This window comes from Pelodiscus sinensis, chromosome 6 (genome assembly GCF_052426305.1).
Source record: "Pelodiscus sinensis isolate ZL-2025 chromosome 6, ASM5242630v1, whole genome shotgun sequence".
In the NCBI taxonomy this organism is placed as follows: domain Eukaryota; kingdom Metazoa; phylum Chordata; order Testudines; family Trionychidae; genus Pelodiscus; species Pelodiscus sinensis.
The window spans coordinates 91,852,061-91,871,059 of record NC_143057.1 but is presented as its reverse complement, the minus strand read 5'-3'; the positions used below and the strand labels follow the sequence as shown (position 1 = coordinate 91,871,059).

General features: G+C 44.1%; 1 protein-coding gene across 1 annotated transcript in view; it reads left to right on the top strand.

The window, feature by feature from the left end:
• Positions 1 to 7,628, top strand: part of CWC27 (CWC27 spliceosome associated cyclophilin) — a 224,603-nt gene extending 216,975 nt beyond the window's left edge. The window contains exon 14 of the mRNA XM_075932399.2: positions 7,550 to 7,628. Coding sequence (XP_075788514.1) covers positions 7,550 to 7,613 — 64 coding nt within the window. The 3' untranslated portion in view covers positions 7,614 to 7,628. The remainder of the gene's footprint in view (positions 1 to 7,549) is intronic.
• The last annotated feature ends 11,371 nt before the right edge of the window (positions 7,629 to 18,999 follow it).

Sequence of the window (18,999 nt, the reverse complement as noted above, 5' to 3'; positions counted from 1 at the left end):
CTGGCTTCAATCCCAGTAGGTCCCTTGCCTAGGTTCTTTACAGCATATTCTGCTTGTCCTGTCCACTTGTTCCTTTATCTCAAGAGAGGGATTGGGCATATGCCCACATTCTCCACCACACTGTTGAGGGGCTACAGGTCCTCTGAGGCCCCTCAAACTTACTCTCCTAATTGTGCAACCTAATAGCCACTGCGTCTATTCATGGAAGGGCCCAACAGCCTTAGTCATTATCTGCTTCCCCTGTATTCATGGTATTACTGCCACCGGCTTCAGTAAATATACCACTGGAAAAGCTCCCCCATGTGGGGATATGTAAGGAGGAGGTCTGGGGCCTCCCTCTCCACCGGGTCGCAGCCCAAGGCCCTTTTGGCAGTGGTACGGTCCACTGATTGCTCAGTGCAGAATCCTGCCGCAACGCACTGAACACTAGGGGAGCAATTCCCTGCCCTGGGCTACTTCCTACTGGAACTTGTCACAAGTCCTCTCCATCCTAACGCTCAGGTCCCACGGCTTCTACTGTGTCCCCTCTAGTCCCAGCTGCTGCCGTTTGGTTTGGCTGTGCTTCTTCCCTTGGAGCTCCTGCAGTGCTTTCTTCCCCTTCAGCCCTCATTGAGCTGCTCCAGAGGCCTTTATAGCCAGTCTCCAGTTCAAGCATTCTGAGCAGGGATGTGAGAGTGGAGCCCTCTCAGCTAGTTGGACCAGTGTAACTCCGTCAGTTCCAGTGTGGGGCTGATACACCTCATCACAATGTCAAACCATTTCTCTTTTTAGGACAAACCTTGTGGATAAGGGGGAAGAGGTAGACATGGGTAAACCTAGACATTAGTAAAGCATTTGATTCAGTCTTGGATGACCTTCTTATCAATAAACTTGGGAAAAACAACATAGATGAGGCAACTATAACTGGTTGGGTAACCATTCTCAGAGAGTAGTTATGCCCTTCTAGCATGAATGCGAATCATTATTAAGTGGGGTTCCACAGGGGTCAGTTTTGAAATCAGTTCTGTTCAATATCTTCATCAATGATTTAGATAATGGCACAGGAAGTACCATCATAAAGTTGGCAGATGATACCAAGTTGGAAGGGATATCCTGCTTTGGAGGATAACACTATTGCTCAAAATGATTTGGACAAACTGATGTAATGGCCTGAGGTAAATAGGATGACATTTAATAAGGACAAATGCAAAAAGTGATCCACTTGAGTAGGAACAATCAGTTTCACGCATACAAAATAGGAAGTGACTGTCTAAGAAGGAGTACTGCAAAAGGGATCTAAGGGTCACCATGGTCCACAAGTTAAATATGAATCAACAGTATGACACTGTTGCAAAAAAAACTAAACATGATTCTAGGATGCATTAACAGGATTTTTGTAAACAAGACATGAGAAGTAATTCTTCTTCCTACTCTGCTGATTAGGCCTCAACTGGAGTATTATGTCAATTTCTGGATGCCACATTTCAGGAAAGGTGGAAAAATTGAAGGTCCAAGAACAACAAAAAAGATTAAAGTTCTAGAAAACATGACTGTAACGGTCCGCGCCTCCCCTCAGATCTCTGGCCATGTCATCGTCGGGGTTAAGGCGGATGTCCCCGCCTCTCCTCAACTTTAGCATGCACCCTCCCCTTCACCGTGCCCCAGTTTATAAAGTCTTTTCTCCTCCTTGCCCTCGGTCTATAGTGCTCCTGGTGTTCGGGCTCACCGAACATTCGCCCGACCCGAGTCTCGCCTGGTCATCCGACGGAGGGGAGGGGGACCTGGGCCCTCCCTCACTCCAGGTCCCAACCCAGGACCCTAAGGACAGGGACACAATTCCCTGCCCGGTTGGTGGGGCTGCGACCGTAACTCACCAATCCTCGAGGGACCTTTGGGTTCCACCGCTCAGTCCTGGGTCGCTTCCTCTCCTCCGTCAGGTCCTTTCCTCAGATTCAGCTCCATGGCGCTTTCACCTCTCCTTCTGAGAACCACACTCCTCTTCTTCCTCGCACACTCCCCTCCGTCCCTCCATACTCTCCTCCACATCTCTCCGCACTCTTCTCAGTTGCTCCACACTCTCCTCCTGTCTCTCCGCACTCTCCTCCGTCGTTACGCCCTCTTCCCCATTTGAGGACCTCTCGGGGCCTTTTATACCCGATGCCCCGCATCTCCCGGCGCCTCCTCTGATGTCAGCCAGCGTCTTGGCTTGACTCTGGGGGGCAGCCCTGGAGCAAATGGCTGATGTCCGCATCGCAGCCACGGCCTCCCTGCCCAAAAGGGCTCCTTGAGGTGCTGGGGTCACGGCGGCAGAGGTCTCCACAGCCTCATTTCCCTTGTCCAAAGCCGCCGCAGGGCTTGGGATAGTGTGAGGCTCGGGGATTGCAGCGGGGCTGGCGGCGGCAGCGCCCGTGGTCCCATCACAATGACCTTTGAGGGAAGATTGAGAAAAATGGGTTTGTTCAGTCTTTTCAAAAAGAGAAGACCAAAAGAGGGCATGGTAACAGGTTTAAAATACTAAAACATTGTAATAAGGAGGAGGGAGAAAATATCGTTCTCCTTAACTTCTGAGGATAGGACTAGAAGCGATGGGCTTAAATTGAAGCAAGGGAGGTTTAGGTTAGACATGTGGAAAAACCTCTTAACTCTCAGGGTGGGGTAGCTGCTGGAATAAATTGCTAGGGAGGTTATGGAATCACTAGCATTGGAGAGTTAAGAACAGTTTAAACACCAGGCAGGGATGGTGTAGATAATACTTATTCTTCCTGTGAGTGCCGGGGATTGGACTAGATGACAGCTGCCGACTCTGTGGGTGATCCAAATTAGTGAGTTCCCAGCACCTGCTGGCAGCCAAGCTCCCTTCTCTGCTCCAATCCCCTTAGCACCTCTTGCCTGCAGGCAGCACCACTGACCAACCCTTCCCTCCTCTCTCAGCTCCTCCCAAATGCCATGAAACAGCTGTTTTGCAGCATTTAGGACTCTTTGGGAGGGAGAGGTAAGCGTAAGGAGGCAGCACACTTGGGAGAGGAAGCAGGTTGGGGGTAGGGTCTTGGGGGAAAGAGGTGGCACGGGGAGGTAGGAGCAGAAAGAGACACAGACAGGAATTGGGAGCGTGTGGAACGGAGCAGGGGTAAATCAGGAAGGAAGAGGCAGGGCAGGGCTTAGGGTCAGAATGGAATGGAGGTGGGGCTGGAGTGGAAGGACAGTCGAACACCCCCAAGGTAAAGGGGAATTCAGTACCTATGCTAGATGACCTCTTGAGATCCTTTCCAGTCCTATGATTTTATGGCACATGAATTCTGCGTATGCGCAGTGGCACAGAATTCCCCCAGAAATTCCATTTGTTGATCCAACCTGTTGATCCAAGCTTCTTGGACCTGTTGGGCTGGACTATCAAGAAATATGAAACACCATCTGATTATAGATTTGAAATGTCCAACCAAACTCAGAGCTCTCCCCTCTCACCATCCAATCTGAGAACATGGCATCACCTCTGAGTTTGAATATTCCAGCCTCTTTGTGCAAGGAATCAGTCAGACCAGCTTATGTAAGACAACTTGGGTTATAGCTGTTGATACTACCATACTGGGAAATACACTGACCTCAAGTTTGTTGCTGTGGTTGGCAACTTACTTCCAAAAGTCACTTCGCATGGGCACTTCTTGTACAGAATCCCATGGTCAACTTTGAAACTTCAGCAAGCATGCTGTGCAATTTCTACATCAATACTTAGCAAACTGCTGAGATGTCCACCTTAAAGTTCACATAGTTTATACAAATTCCCTCCATTTTCTGTTATGATCGCAGAACTTCTTTTAACAGTCCATTAAATAACACAAAGTCACTTCAAGAACTGTTGTTCTCCAGCAGGCCAGAACAGCTGTATAAACCTTTCATTCTGTTCTTATTTTAACAATGGTGGGACCTTAGTTACACATAACTGAGCTGTGTCTATGCTTAATTCCACATTATTATTCATCTCTGCTGTCAAATGTCTTTATAACACACCATTGGTTTGAGTCCCTTTTATTTACTACCTCTTTCAGCACATGTGTATTTCATTAATTTGATAATATAGTCATGCATGATTGCAAATACTAGCCTTACTTTTTCATTTTATTGCTAAAGTGAAAGAAATTAATAGGAATGCAAACCCCTTCTTTCTCCAATAGGACTGTCCATGTGGTAAATCCTATTAATAACATTTACAATATTTTGCCCAAAATTGCATTACTTACAGTTGACTGATTCCATTTCTCACACAAAACTTCATTTAATCACAATAATTTATTCAGTGTGGTTCCCTATTTTTTCTTAGTACTAACATAATAGTGTATCTTAATATTTGATATCTATATTTCAAATCATTCATTCACAGACAGGAAAAGGAGAATGTTTCTTCAGCTGCACCAATGGTACACTCTTGTGAAAGCCTGAAGAAAAAAAGGTTTCCTACATTTCTGTAACTGTTGTTCTTGTCCATTCCATTCTAGGTATATGCACCACTCACAGGCACAGTCATCAGAGATTTTTGCCTTTGCAACATCTATAGGGTCTGCTGTGGCACTTGCTGAATGCTGCACTTGTGCTGTTATATCAGGTGCCACCGCCAGTATGTCATCTCATTTCTTTCTTGCTGGCAACTCAGACACAGGTTTACGGTGGTGGGTAATGGAATGGACAAGAGCAATATATCTTTAAGTACAACAGTTACAAAAAGGTAGGTAAAGGACAGTTACCTGTTCTGTAACTGGTGTTCTTTGAGATGTGTTGCACATGTCCATTCAACACAAATGTGTGTGCTCGCCATATGTACTGGCACAAAAGTTTTTCCCTAAGCAGTACCGATAGAGGCTGGGCCCCAGCACCCCTGGAGTGGCACACATATGCCTCACTATACAGAACACTCCCTGGCCCCTCCCTCCTCAGTTTCTTCTTGCCAGAACTTCGACAGAAGCAAGGCAGCTGGGAAGCTGAATGGACATGAGCAACACATCTCTAAGAGCACCAGTTATGGAACAAGTAACTCTCTTTTCTTCTCTGACTGCTTGTTCATGTCCACTCAACATAGGTGACTAGAAGTAATGTCTGTGAAGGTGAGTAGGCATGAAGGACATGCAGACTGCAGAACAGCTCTGCCAAATGCAGTGGCCTCCTTAGCTTGGTCCGTGATGGCATAGTATGAAGTATGCAGATGACCACACCACTGGTTGGCAGATATCTTGGATTGGAACATACAAGAGGTTAGCATGCAATGAAGCTTAAGCTCTAGTAGAGTAGGCCCTGATCAGCACTGGAGGCGGGGCTCAACTCATAGCACATACAGTTACAAGAGGCAATCCATTTTGAGAGCCTGGGACGATACAGGGAAACTCCTCACTCAATCTGCATATGGCACAAAGAGAGCCAAATTAGAGTTTCAACCTCTGATAGACTATAGAGATGTATAAGACCTTATGTAAAATTGTAAAAGGTAAATTGTTCTTGCCCTTCTGTCTGTTTCATTGCACACCCTACTCCTTACTTGTCTTAGCATAATTTCAATGAAGGTACCCAGAGTAACCAGTCAAGCCAACAATCAAACATGTTTTTCTTCCTGTTATATTTTGGCAAATACAATAGTTGTGTTCAGTTTGGATTAGAACAGAAGTAGGAGACATTTCTATTACAGCCTGGCTCCTGAATGAAAGAGAAATGTGAACCAGTGTGTTTTAGAAAATGGCTTATGTCTTCTTGCCTCACAGTCCAGCTACCAGAATGACCTACAATTCTAAGTAGAATGACAGTGCCCTCCAGATATCCAGCACATGGAGATGTCTCTGCTCACTGTTTGCATGAGGCTTGGGATAAAAGACTGGCAGGAAAATGTCCTGATCCAAGTGAAAGGCAAAGCCTACTTTGGGAAGGGAAGGCCAGATAAGGCCACAGTTGGACCTTGTCCTAGAAGAACCAGGTATACAGAGGTTCTAATGTCAAAGCCGAGATCTTGGACACTCTTCTAGCCAATGTAATCGTGACTAGGAAGGCCACCTTGAAAGAGAGCAACGAGAGGGGGCACATGGCAAGAGGCTCAAACAGCGGTCCTGTGAGCCTGACCAAGACAAGGTTCAAGTCTCACTGTGGGAAAGGACCCCGAAGAGCCATTCGAGACCTTCAGGAAGCGGGATGTGATGTCATGTAAGAAAACAGAACAGTCTTGGAAGTGCAAATGAACCACAGGAATGCCCACTCGGTGGACGCTGACTGTGGCTAGACCTAGCCCCTGTTTTTTCAGGAGGAGGAGGTAATCCAGGATCTGCTGAAGGAAAGCCTCAGATGGGATGATTTCCCACTGTTGCGCCCATGCAGAAAACCGTGTCCATTTTGCAACATAGGTAGACCATGTCAACAGTTTTCTGCTCTCAAGGAGAACTCTCTGAAACTCGCCCAAATATGCCATGGAGGGTTCAACCATGGAGTAACCATGTGGTCAGATGCTGGGGTCTGAGGTTTGAGTGCAGGAGATGTCCATGGTCCTGTGACAACAGGACCAGTTGCAGCAGCAGCCATCTGGGTGCACAGGATCCTAAGCTCATAAGTGTCCCAAACCAATGCTGGCGAGGCCAGGTCAGCACAATGAGAATCATTGTTGCCTTGTCCCTCTTGGCTTTCTGCAAGGCTTTGCCAATGAAGGGAAATGGAGGGAAAGCATATAGGAGGCCCTCCAACCCCCAAAGAGGAATGCATCTGGCAGGAAGCCCCGCTCAAGACCAAACCAGAAAAAGAATCTGCTGCATCTCACATTGTCTTTCATCACAAAGAGGTCTACTTGTGGAGAGTCCCACTCAGAAAAGGGAGGGGCAGCCATCTTGGCATGAAGAGCCCACTCATGGTGAGAGGAGAATTCTCTGCTGAGAGGGTCCGCAACTCTGTTGCACAACCCCTGGAAGGTGACGTGTCTTCAGCACAATTCTGTGAAGCACACATAATTCCCCTGCTTATTGATATAGTTCATGGTGGTGGTACTGTCGTGCACTGCCCTACCCATGAAGTGAGGAAGAAACACCTTGCACATGTTTCTGACTGTTCTGCGCTCCTTTATAGTCATATGGAGTGCTTTTTCTTCCACAGACCACTCCTCCTGGGTCCAAAGGTACCCACCTTGTAGACCCCTCAGCCACAGTCCAAAGCATTGGTGACTAGCTCTCGAGTGTAGTTGTGAATGGAAGGGGGTGCTGGACATGATGTGTTCTACCCTGGTCCACCACTCTAGGGTCCACAGGACATGATGCAGGACTGTCACTGCTCTTTCAGGAGTCTGGCTGGCATGTAAATACATGCTAGCCACAGTAAAGAGGTCTCATCCTGAGCCTAGCAAGGGGCATGACATACGTACTGGCAGCCATGTGCCCCAGAACCTGCAGACACATCCTCTCCATGGTCATGGGTGCATGAGCGAGCTGTTGCAGAAGGGTCGACAGGACCTCGAACCTCTTGAGGGAGCGATGCCTTGGCCTGGGTAGAATCCAGGACAGCCCCCAATTAAATCTATCCACTAGGTTGGCACTAACAATGACTTCTTTTTGTTTATTAGGGGGCTGAGGCAGCAGCACATGTCCAAAAAGGAGACCCACATAGTGTTGGACCTTGAGCCTTGAGGGACCTTAGATGAGAGCGTCGTCCGGGTAAGGATACACCTGCAGTCCATGACATCTCAGGTACGCCACTACCACCAGCATGCACTTGGTGAAATCCCTGGGAGCCATGGACAGGCTAGAAGGCAGCACAGAAAACTGGTAGTAGTTTGCACCCACTGTGAACCTCTGTAAGTGTCTGTGACCCTCAAAGATTGCAATATGAAAGTACGTACCCTTGAGGTCGAGGGTGGCATACCTGTCCCCGGGATCCAGATCGGGGATGATGGAGATTAGAAAGACCATGTAGAACTTGAGGTAGACCAGGTACTTGTTGAGGCTGCAGAAGTCCAGTATAGGTTGTAAGCCGCTTTTGGCCTTGGGAAATCAGGAAATAGTGGACATAGAAGCCTTTATTCTCGAAATCCGGTGGTATCCTCTCCACTGCTCCCATCTGGGACAACTCCTCTTTGAGGAGGTACTTGTGAGAAGAGTCCCTGAAGAAAGACAGGGAAGGTGAGTGGGAAAGTGGTGGACAGGAAAGCTGGAGGGTGTAGCCATGCTGGATTATGGCTAGGACTCAGCAGTCTGAGTTAAAACCCTTTCAGACTGGGAGGAAAGAGTGGAATCTGGAGAAAAACAGGTGGAGTCAGTATGCCGTCCTTTGGCGCATTCTCAAAATGTGTCTGCAGCTTGGACTGGTTAGTTGATGGCTGGCCAGATCACAGCCCCGCTTCCTTTTGAAAGACTTCAGGCAAGTGTGGGGGCAGTATCCTGCTTGAAATAGTGGTAGAAATGTAGCCGTGTTAGTCTGGTGTAGCTGAAACAAAATACAGGTCTATGTAGCACTTTAAAGACTAACAAGATGGTTTATTAGATGATGAGCTTTCGTGGGCCAGACCCACTTCCTCAGATCAAATAATGGAAGAAAATAGTCACAACCATATATACCAAAGGATACAATTTAAAAAAAAATGAACACACATGAAAAGGACAAATCACATTACAGAACAGAAGGAGGATGTGGGGGGGGGGGGAGGAGGTGAATGCCAGTGAGTTAATGATATTAGAGGTGGGGAAGGGGAGATGTCTGTGAGTTAATAGAATTAGAGGTGATAATGGGGGAAGCTATCTTTGTAATGGGTACGATAGCTGGGGTCTTTGTTAAGTCCCATGTGGAGAGTGTCGAATTTTAGCATGAATGCCAGTTCAGAGGATTCCCTTTCAAGTGCAGATTTGAATGTCTTCTGAAGTAGGATGCAGGTTAGCAGGTCATTCAGACAGTGTCCTTTCTGGTTGAAATGACAAGCAACTGTTTTTTCTTTGTGATCCTGTCTAATGTCTGTTTTGTGGGCATTGATTCTTTGGCGAAGTGTCTGAGACGTTTGTCCAATGTACATAGCAGACGGACACTTTCGGCACATGATAGCATAGATTATATTTCTGGAGGCGCAGGAATATGTATTCTTGATCTTATAACTCACTTGGTTAGGCCCAATAATGGTGTCAGCAGAGTGAATATGTGGACAAAGCTGGCAGCGGGGTTTGTTGCAAGGGAAAGTACCAGGGTTGGTATTAGTGTGTTATGTCCTGTGGTTGTTGGTAAGAATCATCTTGAGGTTAGGTGGTTGTCTATAGGAGACTATGGGTCTGTCTCCCAAAGCTTCTTGGAGTTTAGTGTCCTGTTCCAGTATAGGCTGTAATCTATTGATAATGTGTTGGACAGGTTTAAGTTGGGAGCTGTAGGTGATGACAAGTGGTGTTCTATTGTTGGTTTTCTTGGGTCTATCTTGTAGTAGATGGTTTCTAGGTATTCGTTTGGCTCTTTCAAATTGCTTTTTTATTTCTCCGGGTGGGTAGTTGAGGTTTATAAATGCTTGGTAGAGATCCTGAAGTTTCTGGTCTCTGTCTGTGGGATTAGAGCAGATGCGGTTGTATCGAAGGGCTTGGCTTGAAATAGTGGCACTTTGGTTGAAAGGAGTGAGGCTTGAACTTCCTCCTCTCAGTCCCAGAGATGTACAAGCCCAGGTACTTTAATGTGTTGTGGAAGTCTTTAAGCCCATGCACCTTATTATCTATCTGCTCTGCAAACAGGGCACCCATGTCAAAGGACAGGTCCTGTATGGAGTTCTGTACCTCTGAAGAAAGGCCCAAAAGAAGAAGACAAGCTGCCCGTTGCATAGAGAGAGCTGATGCCATGGAACAAACCACTGAGTCTGCCACTTCCAAAGCCGCCTGTAGCGCTGCCATGGCCACCAGAGCCTTTAACTCTCTACGTGGGCTGTCCGGGAAGGAGAACTCAAATTTGGCCACGTGTTAGCCTCATATTGGACAAACACCACCTGATGGTTCTCCAACCTCAGCTAGAAATTGACCAAAGAATAAAGCTTTCTGACAAACAAGTCCAGGTGTTTGGAGTCTTTATTCTTGGGAGTGGGGGCGGACTGGCCTTTGCATTCCCTATTGTTAACAGATTCAACCACTAGGGAATTCGGAGGTGGGTGGATATAAAGGTATTCATGGTCTCTGGCAGGGACAAACTATTTCCTCTCTGTCCTCTTTGCTATTGATGGAATAGAGGAGTGAGTCTGCCACAAGGCTTTGACAATCTTGGCTACCACCTTATGTAGGGGTAAGGTCACTCTGATGGGGCCTGCCTGTCCCAGGACTCCAAACAATGAGAGTCCAAGGGCTCCTGCATCTCTTCTGCCTAGAGGGCCAAGCCATAAAGGGTATGTCTACACTAGTCCCCTAATTCAAACTAGGGAGGCTAATGTAGGCATTCGAAGTTGCAAATCAAGCCTGGGATTTAAATATCCCACATTTGATTTGCATCTTCCCGGCCGGTCGCCAATTTTTGAAATTTACAAGTATGGACTAACTGCCCGCGTCTACACGCGGCAGGGACACGGTAGTTTGAAATAAAGCCCTAGTTCAAACTACCTGTAGGGCAACTGCCCGGTACTGGGACTCCACTACTGACAGAGACCTCAGTTACCAGGAGCACCTTACATCCTTCCAAAGGCTGCAGTGTTTGGAGGATCTACTCCTTGTGCATAGGGATTCGGCATCAAAAAGGGGCACCTCAGTGCCATGAGGGGTATCAGGACTGACAAGACATGTCACAATGGCTAGACTAGCTCAGTGCTGGTGAGCAGCATCAGTGCAGTGAATGGTGCCACGGATGTAGAGAGGCATCCCTGGGTCAACAGGACAAGCAAGGGGATCAACTCACCCTTTGGTGCTGCTGATGCCAGGGGGTTTCGCTGTTACAGACCTTTGCGACACTCTCCTCTTGGACTGAGGAGGAGAGCAGGACCTGGCTCTACTCGGTGACTGAGGGCCAAATGGTAGCTTCCCTCTATGCCGAGGTGCAGGCGGTGCCAGGGGTGATGTTATAGGCATGGCCAATATGTCTTGGGCAGCCTGGAAGGCCTCTGATGCAGAGGAAAGATGGACCTCCAACACAGGGTATGGTGACAAGATAGGGGAGTTTAGTGCTGCCTGGGCCTTCTCCTGCTGCCTATCAGCCAACTGATCACCCTTCTTCCCTTTGTCCTTACATTCCTTGGGCGCTTCACCTGTGCTGGTGGCATCAAACATCCTGAGCTGCCAACATTGGAGGCATGCTGTGTACTGATGCACCGTGATTTTGCAGAGTGAGGGCAGACTCCATTAACAATGCCCCGAGACAAATACTCCTTTAATTGTTTGGGGATGGAAGAATCTGCAAATGTGACACTCTCCAAAACGTGTCCTTCCCCAGGCAAGGAAGACAATCAGCACACATATTGCTGACTGGCATGGACCTGCAGCACAAGGAGCAAGCTTTGAAGCCAGTGAGCAGGCATGCTGTTTCATAGAATCATAGAATAATAGGACTGGAAGGGACCTCAAGAGGTCATCGAGTCCAGCCCCCAGCCCTCAAGGCAGGACCAAGCTCCACCTACACCATCCCTGACAGATGTCTATCTAACCTGTTCTTAAATATCTCCAGAGAGGGAGATTCCACCACCTCCCTTGGCAATTTATTCCAATATTTGACCACCCTGACAGTTAGGAATTTTTTCCTAATATCCAATCTAAACCTCCCCTGCTGCACTTTAAGCCCATTACTCCTTGTCCTGTCCTCAGAAACCAAGAGGAACAAATTTTCTCCTTATTTCCCAGGCAATGTCTTTAGAAAGAATCAAAGTCCACAAAGCTATTTACAGGTACCTAACTAAACAATAGGATTAAGGGAAATGCTAACTACAGCTAAGGGTGCAACAGTCACTGGCAGCAAGAAGGAACTGAGGGAGGGAGAGGCCGGGAAGTGTCATATAGTAATACATGTGTGCACCACTCCAGGGAATGCTGGGACCCCAGGTATTGCTTAGGCAGGGAAAAACTTGTGATGCCAGTGTATATGGAAGGCACACACACCGACACTGAATGGACATGAGCAAGTAACTCAAAGAACAGGTATTTATGGTATAATTCAAAGGCTCTGAATTTTTATTTACTGCCTGTGATCTGTCCATGACTTTTGACTAAAAATACCTATAACTAAATTGTAACCTTATTTATAAACACTGAATGAGATTTCTTCAATCTAATCACATTTATTATGGTTGCACCTAAGAACTAATGAAGAATGGGACACTATTATGCTGTGCTAGGTACAGACACAGAGGAGTAGCAGGCCCTGTGTGGAACAAACCATTCAGATGATCTGGAGATGACCAGGAGATGAACACACAAGCATAGTGAATAATGTAATGATGACACTAAGCGGTTTGCCACTTCTCTTTTGTTCAGATGCGGGGGGGGGGGGAGATGAGTTCAAAAAAGAAACAGGGAAGAAAGGGGGATACTGATAATCAGAGGGGTGAGTGAGATAAAAGAGGTATGTGCACAATGAGGCCGAGGTGAAGAAACTGTGAGGGAGAGGGTTCAAGCAAAGAACCAAGCAGCAAAAGGCAGAGAAAATCTAGTCAGAAACAACAGATAGTTCCCTGAATGGTCCCTTCTTTAGCTGCTGCTGCAATTGGTCCTACCAGCTAGAATCAGTGACTAGGTCCTTGCTGTAATTTTTCACACATGCACTCACACCCAAGGCCAAATGGCAGGAAGGGAGGAGAGAGGCATCACCTGGATCCTATTATCCCCAGAGTGTGTGTATGTGCAGGGGGTCTCAGATAGGAAATTGTGGGCTATTGGAATTGTAGCCCTGAAAGTGCCTTATTTTACCCACCTCAGTTCAGTGCATCAAGCCTGCTTTGGCTGCTGCTTTAGCTGTTTCTACTAGCTTAGGAACCACCCTGGGAAATTATGTGAGTAGTCTACTCCTAAAAAATTAAGACTGGTCAAAACAAACTGGGAAAATGTACAGGTCATAAAATATTATCACATTATCATAATTTATCTTAATCCCCTGTTATCTGACATTTTGTTTATTTTGACTAAGATACACATGAACTGGAACCTCACCAGCAGTTTCACAAAAGTTTCAGAGTGGAGAGATTCCTTTCTGGTTACATATAGTGCAAGACAGCAACCCTTAACACTGCATAGTTTTTATAATTAATTTTTTACTTGTTCCTGAATTCCTACTTAAAGTGTTGTGCAACTGTTCTCATTCATGAAGAGTAACTAAGCTGCTCAGAAGTTAGAATTTATCTCTTTTTTATCAAAAGTACTGAGCACAATGAACAGCTTATTTTACTAAAAGTTCTTATCCTTTTGAAATGATCTAAAATAAAATTCTTTATATCTGAAGTGAATTGCCACAGAAAATTTTCTGCTTGGCATTTTTATAGTTTTTCTAAATAATATTTATTTCCGTATATCCTCCCCAAATAAGCAGTATTGCTTGCTTATTAAAATAAATTCTTACTACACTTTTTAAAATTGTTTTGGACTAGAGAACATATTTACTGCTAAAGACAATGTGCTCCTAAATTCAATTCAACCTAGCAATGTTTATTCCTTTTTTATCCTTAATTTTGTTTTGTTTTTATGAGAAAGTGATTGTATTAATGCATTATGTTAGTGACATCTATTGTACACTAGGGTAATCGGACAAAATCCATGTGGGATGGTCTTAGAAAATTAACTGTTCACTCCACTAAGGTGACAGAGTGCAAAAGTCATTCTTTGTGGGAAAAGTTCTCTCAAAAGCAATAATCTAGCAGAAGCACAATATATTCTTCCACTACAGCTGACAAATATATATTGTTTATGGAGGCTCATAGTAGAATGTACATTTAATGCATATATTCCAAGATCACACTTGAAATCTAACACATGGTTTGGACTAACACCAGAAAATGTGGGTGCAAGGAAGAAAAAGAAAACTTCAGAAGAATGATAAATCACACAAGCTAAATCGTCTTCCCTCTTTCTGAAGTAAGATTTTCTTCCACAGCTAAGATTAACCGCTCTGGAAGACATGCTTGCTTTTTGTGCTGTACCAAACCTATAGGGGGGAAATATATAGGTTTGGCTGTAAATTCATATCCTTTATCCTTCATGTGTGACTGACTATGAGCAGCACTTCCCATTAAAATATATAGGTTAGGGAGAGAGAGAAAATACTATTTTTAGTCTGGCAGAAAACTTTTAAAAAAATGAAGGTTAGCAGAAAGAGCAGAAAATTTGTACTTTATTTTTCATGTTTATTTAATGGTGTAAAATTTTGCGCACAAGTTGGAAGATTTGCAACCTCTAAAACTACTTTGCCAACCTATAGGAAAAGTTCTTCTAACTCATCACCCTAATACACTGCAGACTTTTTAGAGAAAAACTGTACAAGCTCCAGACTATTTGGCACCAAATGAATAGAAAAACACAAATCCCTGGTTTGCTTTACTGAAGGACCTCCATGATAAGTATGTTACACAGGAAACAATTCTCCCATCCAGAGTTGCTTTGCATCTAGGCTGATTTTCCAGACAGCAATTTCTAGCAGGCCAGCATGTAATGCAGGAACTCGGGAACACAGTGCTAGCTGCCAAGAACGAGTAATACTGGGATACATTACAAATGTTGAGTAATAACTGGGATTCACAAGGACCCTCCATCATCGCCCTCAACTTTTTCTTTTCATGTCATCTTGCACAGATCAATTCATAATGTCCTTTGCAGTTTCACTACTTCCCTCTTTTCTCTGAACTGAAGGGATGAGATTACCAGTAACCACCTAGACTTCTCCAAGAAATTACTAACCACATATCATTCTACATCAGTCAACAACATCTGATATATTGCAAAATCAAAGGAGTCAATTAACATAAAAGGAAAACCCTTGGTCAAGTTACAGACTTTCTACTTTTTACATTATTGATATCTTACGTAACACCAGCCACTTTTAGACTGAATTTATAAAATGAATCCAGGTAAACATTTTGTCAAGCCTGTTTTCCTAAACTGAGATGTTTGGATAGTATAGGGATGAGTGCCAAGAAAATGGTATTAACCCTTTATTGAGAGGAACCTCCTCAGCCTTTGCTCCTTTTGTGACTATGCATACTTTCTTTTTCCAGTTTTAACTCCGCTCCCTGCCCACTTTCCTCCAGGTGACTCGCAGGGAGCTATGTGGGTGTAGCATTACCAATACAACTGTGCTCCTATAAGACCATACATAGCTATATTATGATAACAGGTGAGAGAGCTTGCTCATCCGCACAATAAAACCAGTTCAATGAGAGGTGGTAGTAATGTTGGCGGGAGAGCATATCCCACCACTATAGCAATGCGCACATGAGCACTTATGCCAGCAAATCTTATGCTGCTCTGGAAGGTGTTTTTTCACAATTAAGATTCTGTATTAGCCATTTTATTTTAATGCTTTAAATAAAGCTGACATTCTTTGACTTGTGCAAGGTACTTCTGTGATTGGTCCTGTGTTTGTCCCAATACTGATGGTTATTAATTAGATGCTGCATTAAATATAAAAGGTATTTTGATAGCTTATAAAACCTAACATTAAATATAAAAGGTATTTTGATAGCTTTCGTCATCATCATCAACAACAGGTATCTAGGCTACTTACTGAATCTCAGAAATTACTCTGCTGTTCACAAGACAAGATCAACTGATGGCACTTCCTGCAATATGTATCAACTCTTAAAGGTGCCACTTAAGACAGTATCTTTTTAAAGGGATTTTTCAAAGGAGCAGTTACGGCCTCACCTCTGGTGTCTAATGCTACCCCTTAGCCATTATGCATCTACTTTATGGAAACTCAAATAGACAGTGAAAATTCCCTGAAGTACTGCCTTCCTGTTTCTCACAATTTCACATTTATTTTCATTGATTTTTAACATGGTCAAGCTGTATTTAATGCATCACCTTAATTTTAATGTCGGCATAATACTCCTTATGATAAGGTGTAAAACATTTAAAGAATGGGTATGAACATGTGCAGTTGTATGTTCAATTGACTTCAATAAAGTTGCACACAAGTTTTCAGAATCAGGTCATTTATCATTGTTCAAGGAGCTGGACAGAGAAGCACTAATATTTCAGAGGGCATTTTCAATCTAACTCTTATTTGCTATGCTGCTACATGGCGAGGGGGAGGTTGTTGGAGGTGTTTTAATTAAAAAAAATGAAGTTGTGGCAAAACTGCTTGACATTTGTTCAGAGTGAACTATGTGAAGCAGTTTGAATGCCATTATATTAGTGGAAAATATACAGGTAAAATAATCAAAGAACCAAATACAACTTTTATTCCATTGTTTTCAGGCTGCTTCTTCATTCAGAAATAAAGGAGTTAATTCTGTACCAATATAAAATTTAAATACGATCCCACTATGTATGTGTTCCATCATGTTAGACAGTTGTCATACTCACTCCACCCTAGGGAGCGATGCCTTACAGGTGAAGTGAATGCTGCACTTGAGAAGAGTGCCACAGAGTACCAAACACTGTCCTCATCCATTCACTCAGCCATTAAAAAGAAAATAAAGCCCCGTTTGACATTTGCTAGAAAAAAAATCACAAAATTAGCCCTTCATTTTTTATTGTTTGTGCCTGCCATTCATTCAGACACAAAAACCTCACCCACAATGTTAGTGGATGCAACTAGTTCCAATAAAAAGGACTGCAGGGTTGTTGAGTTCTTTTAAATTGTAAGCCACAATCTTTCATTTCATAGATTTCCTTTTGATAGGTAGCATGGATTTTATCAAAATAAAAACAGTCCTAGAATGAATATTTCAACCTGGGCGTAGGCAACAAAGAGAGAAAAATGAGACAATAGTAATAAAATTACTTAGCAGTTACACTGTTGATCTGCAGAGTGCAAGAAGTAAATTCAAGTGTAACATTTATCAATGAATTTAATGTCACAATACACCTGAAGTAGGCCCACTGCTTAGTGAGGAAGGAGAAGCAGTAACAGGGAACTTGGAAATGGCGGAGATGCTCAATGACTTCTTTGTTTCGGTCTTCACCGAGAAGTCTGGAGGTGTGCCTAACGTAGTGAATACAAGCAGAGAGAGGATAAGTTTAGAAGATAGGATACACAAAGAACAAGTTAAAAATCACTTAGGAAAGTTAGATGTCAGCAAGTCACCAGGTCCTGATGAAATGCATCCCAGGATACTCAAGGAGCTGATAGAGGAGGTATCTGAGCCTTTAGCTATGATCTTTGAAAAATCATGGCAGACAGGGGAGATTCCAGAAGACTGGAAAAGGGCAAATATTGTGCCCATCTATAAAAAGGGGAATAAGAACAACCCAGGAAACTACAGACCGGTCAGTTTAACGTCTGTCCCAGGGAAGATAATGGAGCAGGTAATTAAGGAAATCATATGCAAACACTTGGAAGGTAATAAAGTGATAGGGAATAGCCAGCATGGGTTTGTGAAGAACAAGTCATGCCAAACTAATCTGATAGCTTTCTTTGATAAGATAACAAGCCTTGTGGATAAGGGAGAAGCGGTGGATGTTATATACCTAGACTTTAGTAAGGCATTTGATACGGTCTCGCATGATATTCTTATTGATAAACTAGGCAAATATAACTTAGATAGGGCCACAATAAGATGGGTGCATAATTGGCTGGATAACCGTAGTCAGAGAGTTGTTGTTAACGGTTCTAAATCCTGCTGGAAAGGGATAACAAGCGGAGTTCCTCAAGGGTCTGTTTTGGGACCCGTACTGTTCAATATCTTCATCAATGATGTAGATATTGGGATAGAGAGTATGCTTATTAAGTTTGCAGATGATACCAAACTGGGTGGGGTTGCAACTTCTTTGGAGGATAGGGACATAATTCAAAATGACCTTAGCAAGTTAGAGAAATGGTCAGAGGTAAACAGGATGAAGTTTAATAAAGAGAAATGCAAAGTGCTCCACTTAGGAAGGAACAATCAGTTCCATACATACAAGATGGGAAGCGACTGTCTAGGAAGGAGCATGGCGGAAAGGGATCTAGGGGTCATAGTGGACCACAAGTTGAATATGAGTCAACAGTGTGATGCTGTTGCAAAAAAAGCAAATATGATTCTAGGTTGTATCAACAGGTGTGTTGTAAGCAAAACTCGTGAAGTCATTCTGCTGCTCTACTCTGCACTAGTTAGGCCTCAGCTGGAGTAGTGTGTCCAGTTCTGGGCGCCACATTTCAAGAAAGATGTGGAGAAATTGGAAAGGGTACAGAGAAGAGCGACAAGAATGATTAAAGGTTTAGAGAACATGACCTATGAAGCCAGGCTTCATGAACTGGGCTTGTTTAGTTTGGAAAAAAGAAGATTAAGGGGGGACATGATAGCGGTTTTCAAATATCTAAAAGGGTGTCACAAGGAGGAAGGCGAAAATTTGTTCCTCTTGGTTTCTGAGGACAGGACAAGGAGTAATGGGCTTAAAGTGCAGCAGGGGAGGTTTAGATTGGACATTAGGAAAAAATTCCTAACTGTCAGGGTGGTCAAATATTGGAATAAATTGCCAAGGGAGGTGGTGGAATCTCCCTCTCTGGAGATATTTAAGAACAGGTTAGATAGACATCTGTCAGGGATGGTGTAGACGGAGCTTGATCCTGCCTTGAGGGTGGGGGGCTGGACTCGATGACCTCTCGAGGTCCCTTCCAGTCCTATTATTCTATGATTCTATGATTACTTATCCCGATTTTAAAAGTGGCCAAAGTGAAGCTGCTGTAAAGGGATCTGCACAAGGATTCAGAGTGAATCAGTATCAGAGTCAAGAAGCTGGCTCTCTACCCTTGACCAAGATGCTTCACGTACTGTCAATACTAGGTCATATACCATTAGATCCACTAGAGAAAAAAAATTCATTTTCTTAGAAAACTACACTGAAAATTAATTTCCAGATCTATACATTGCCTGTCCCATTAACCAAGTGTCAGGGTGTGTATTTGCTTTTAGGTCATTTTAAAAACTGATGAGATTTCATGTGGGTAGTGTTC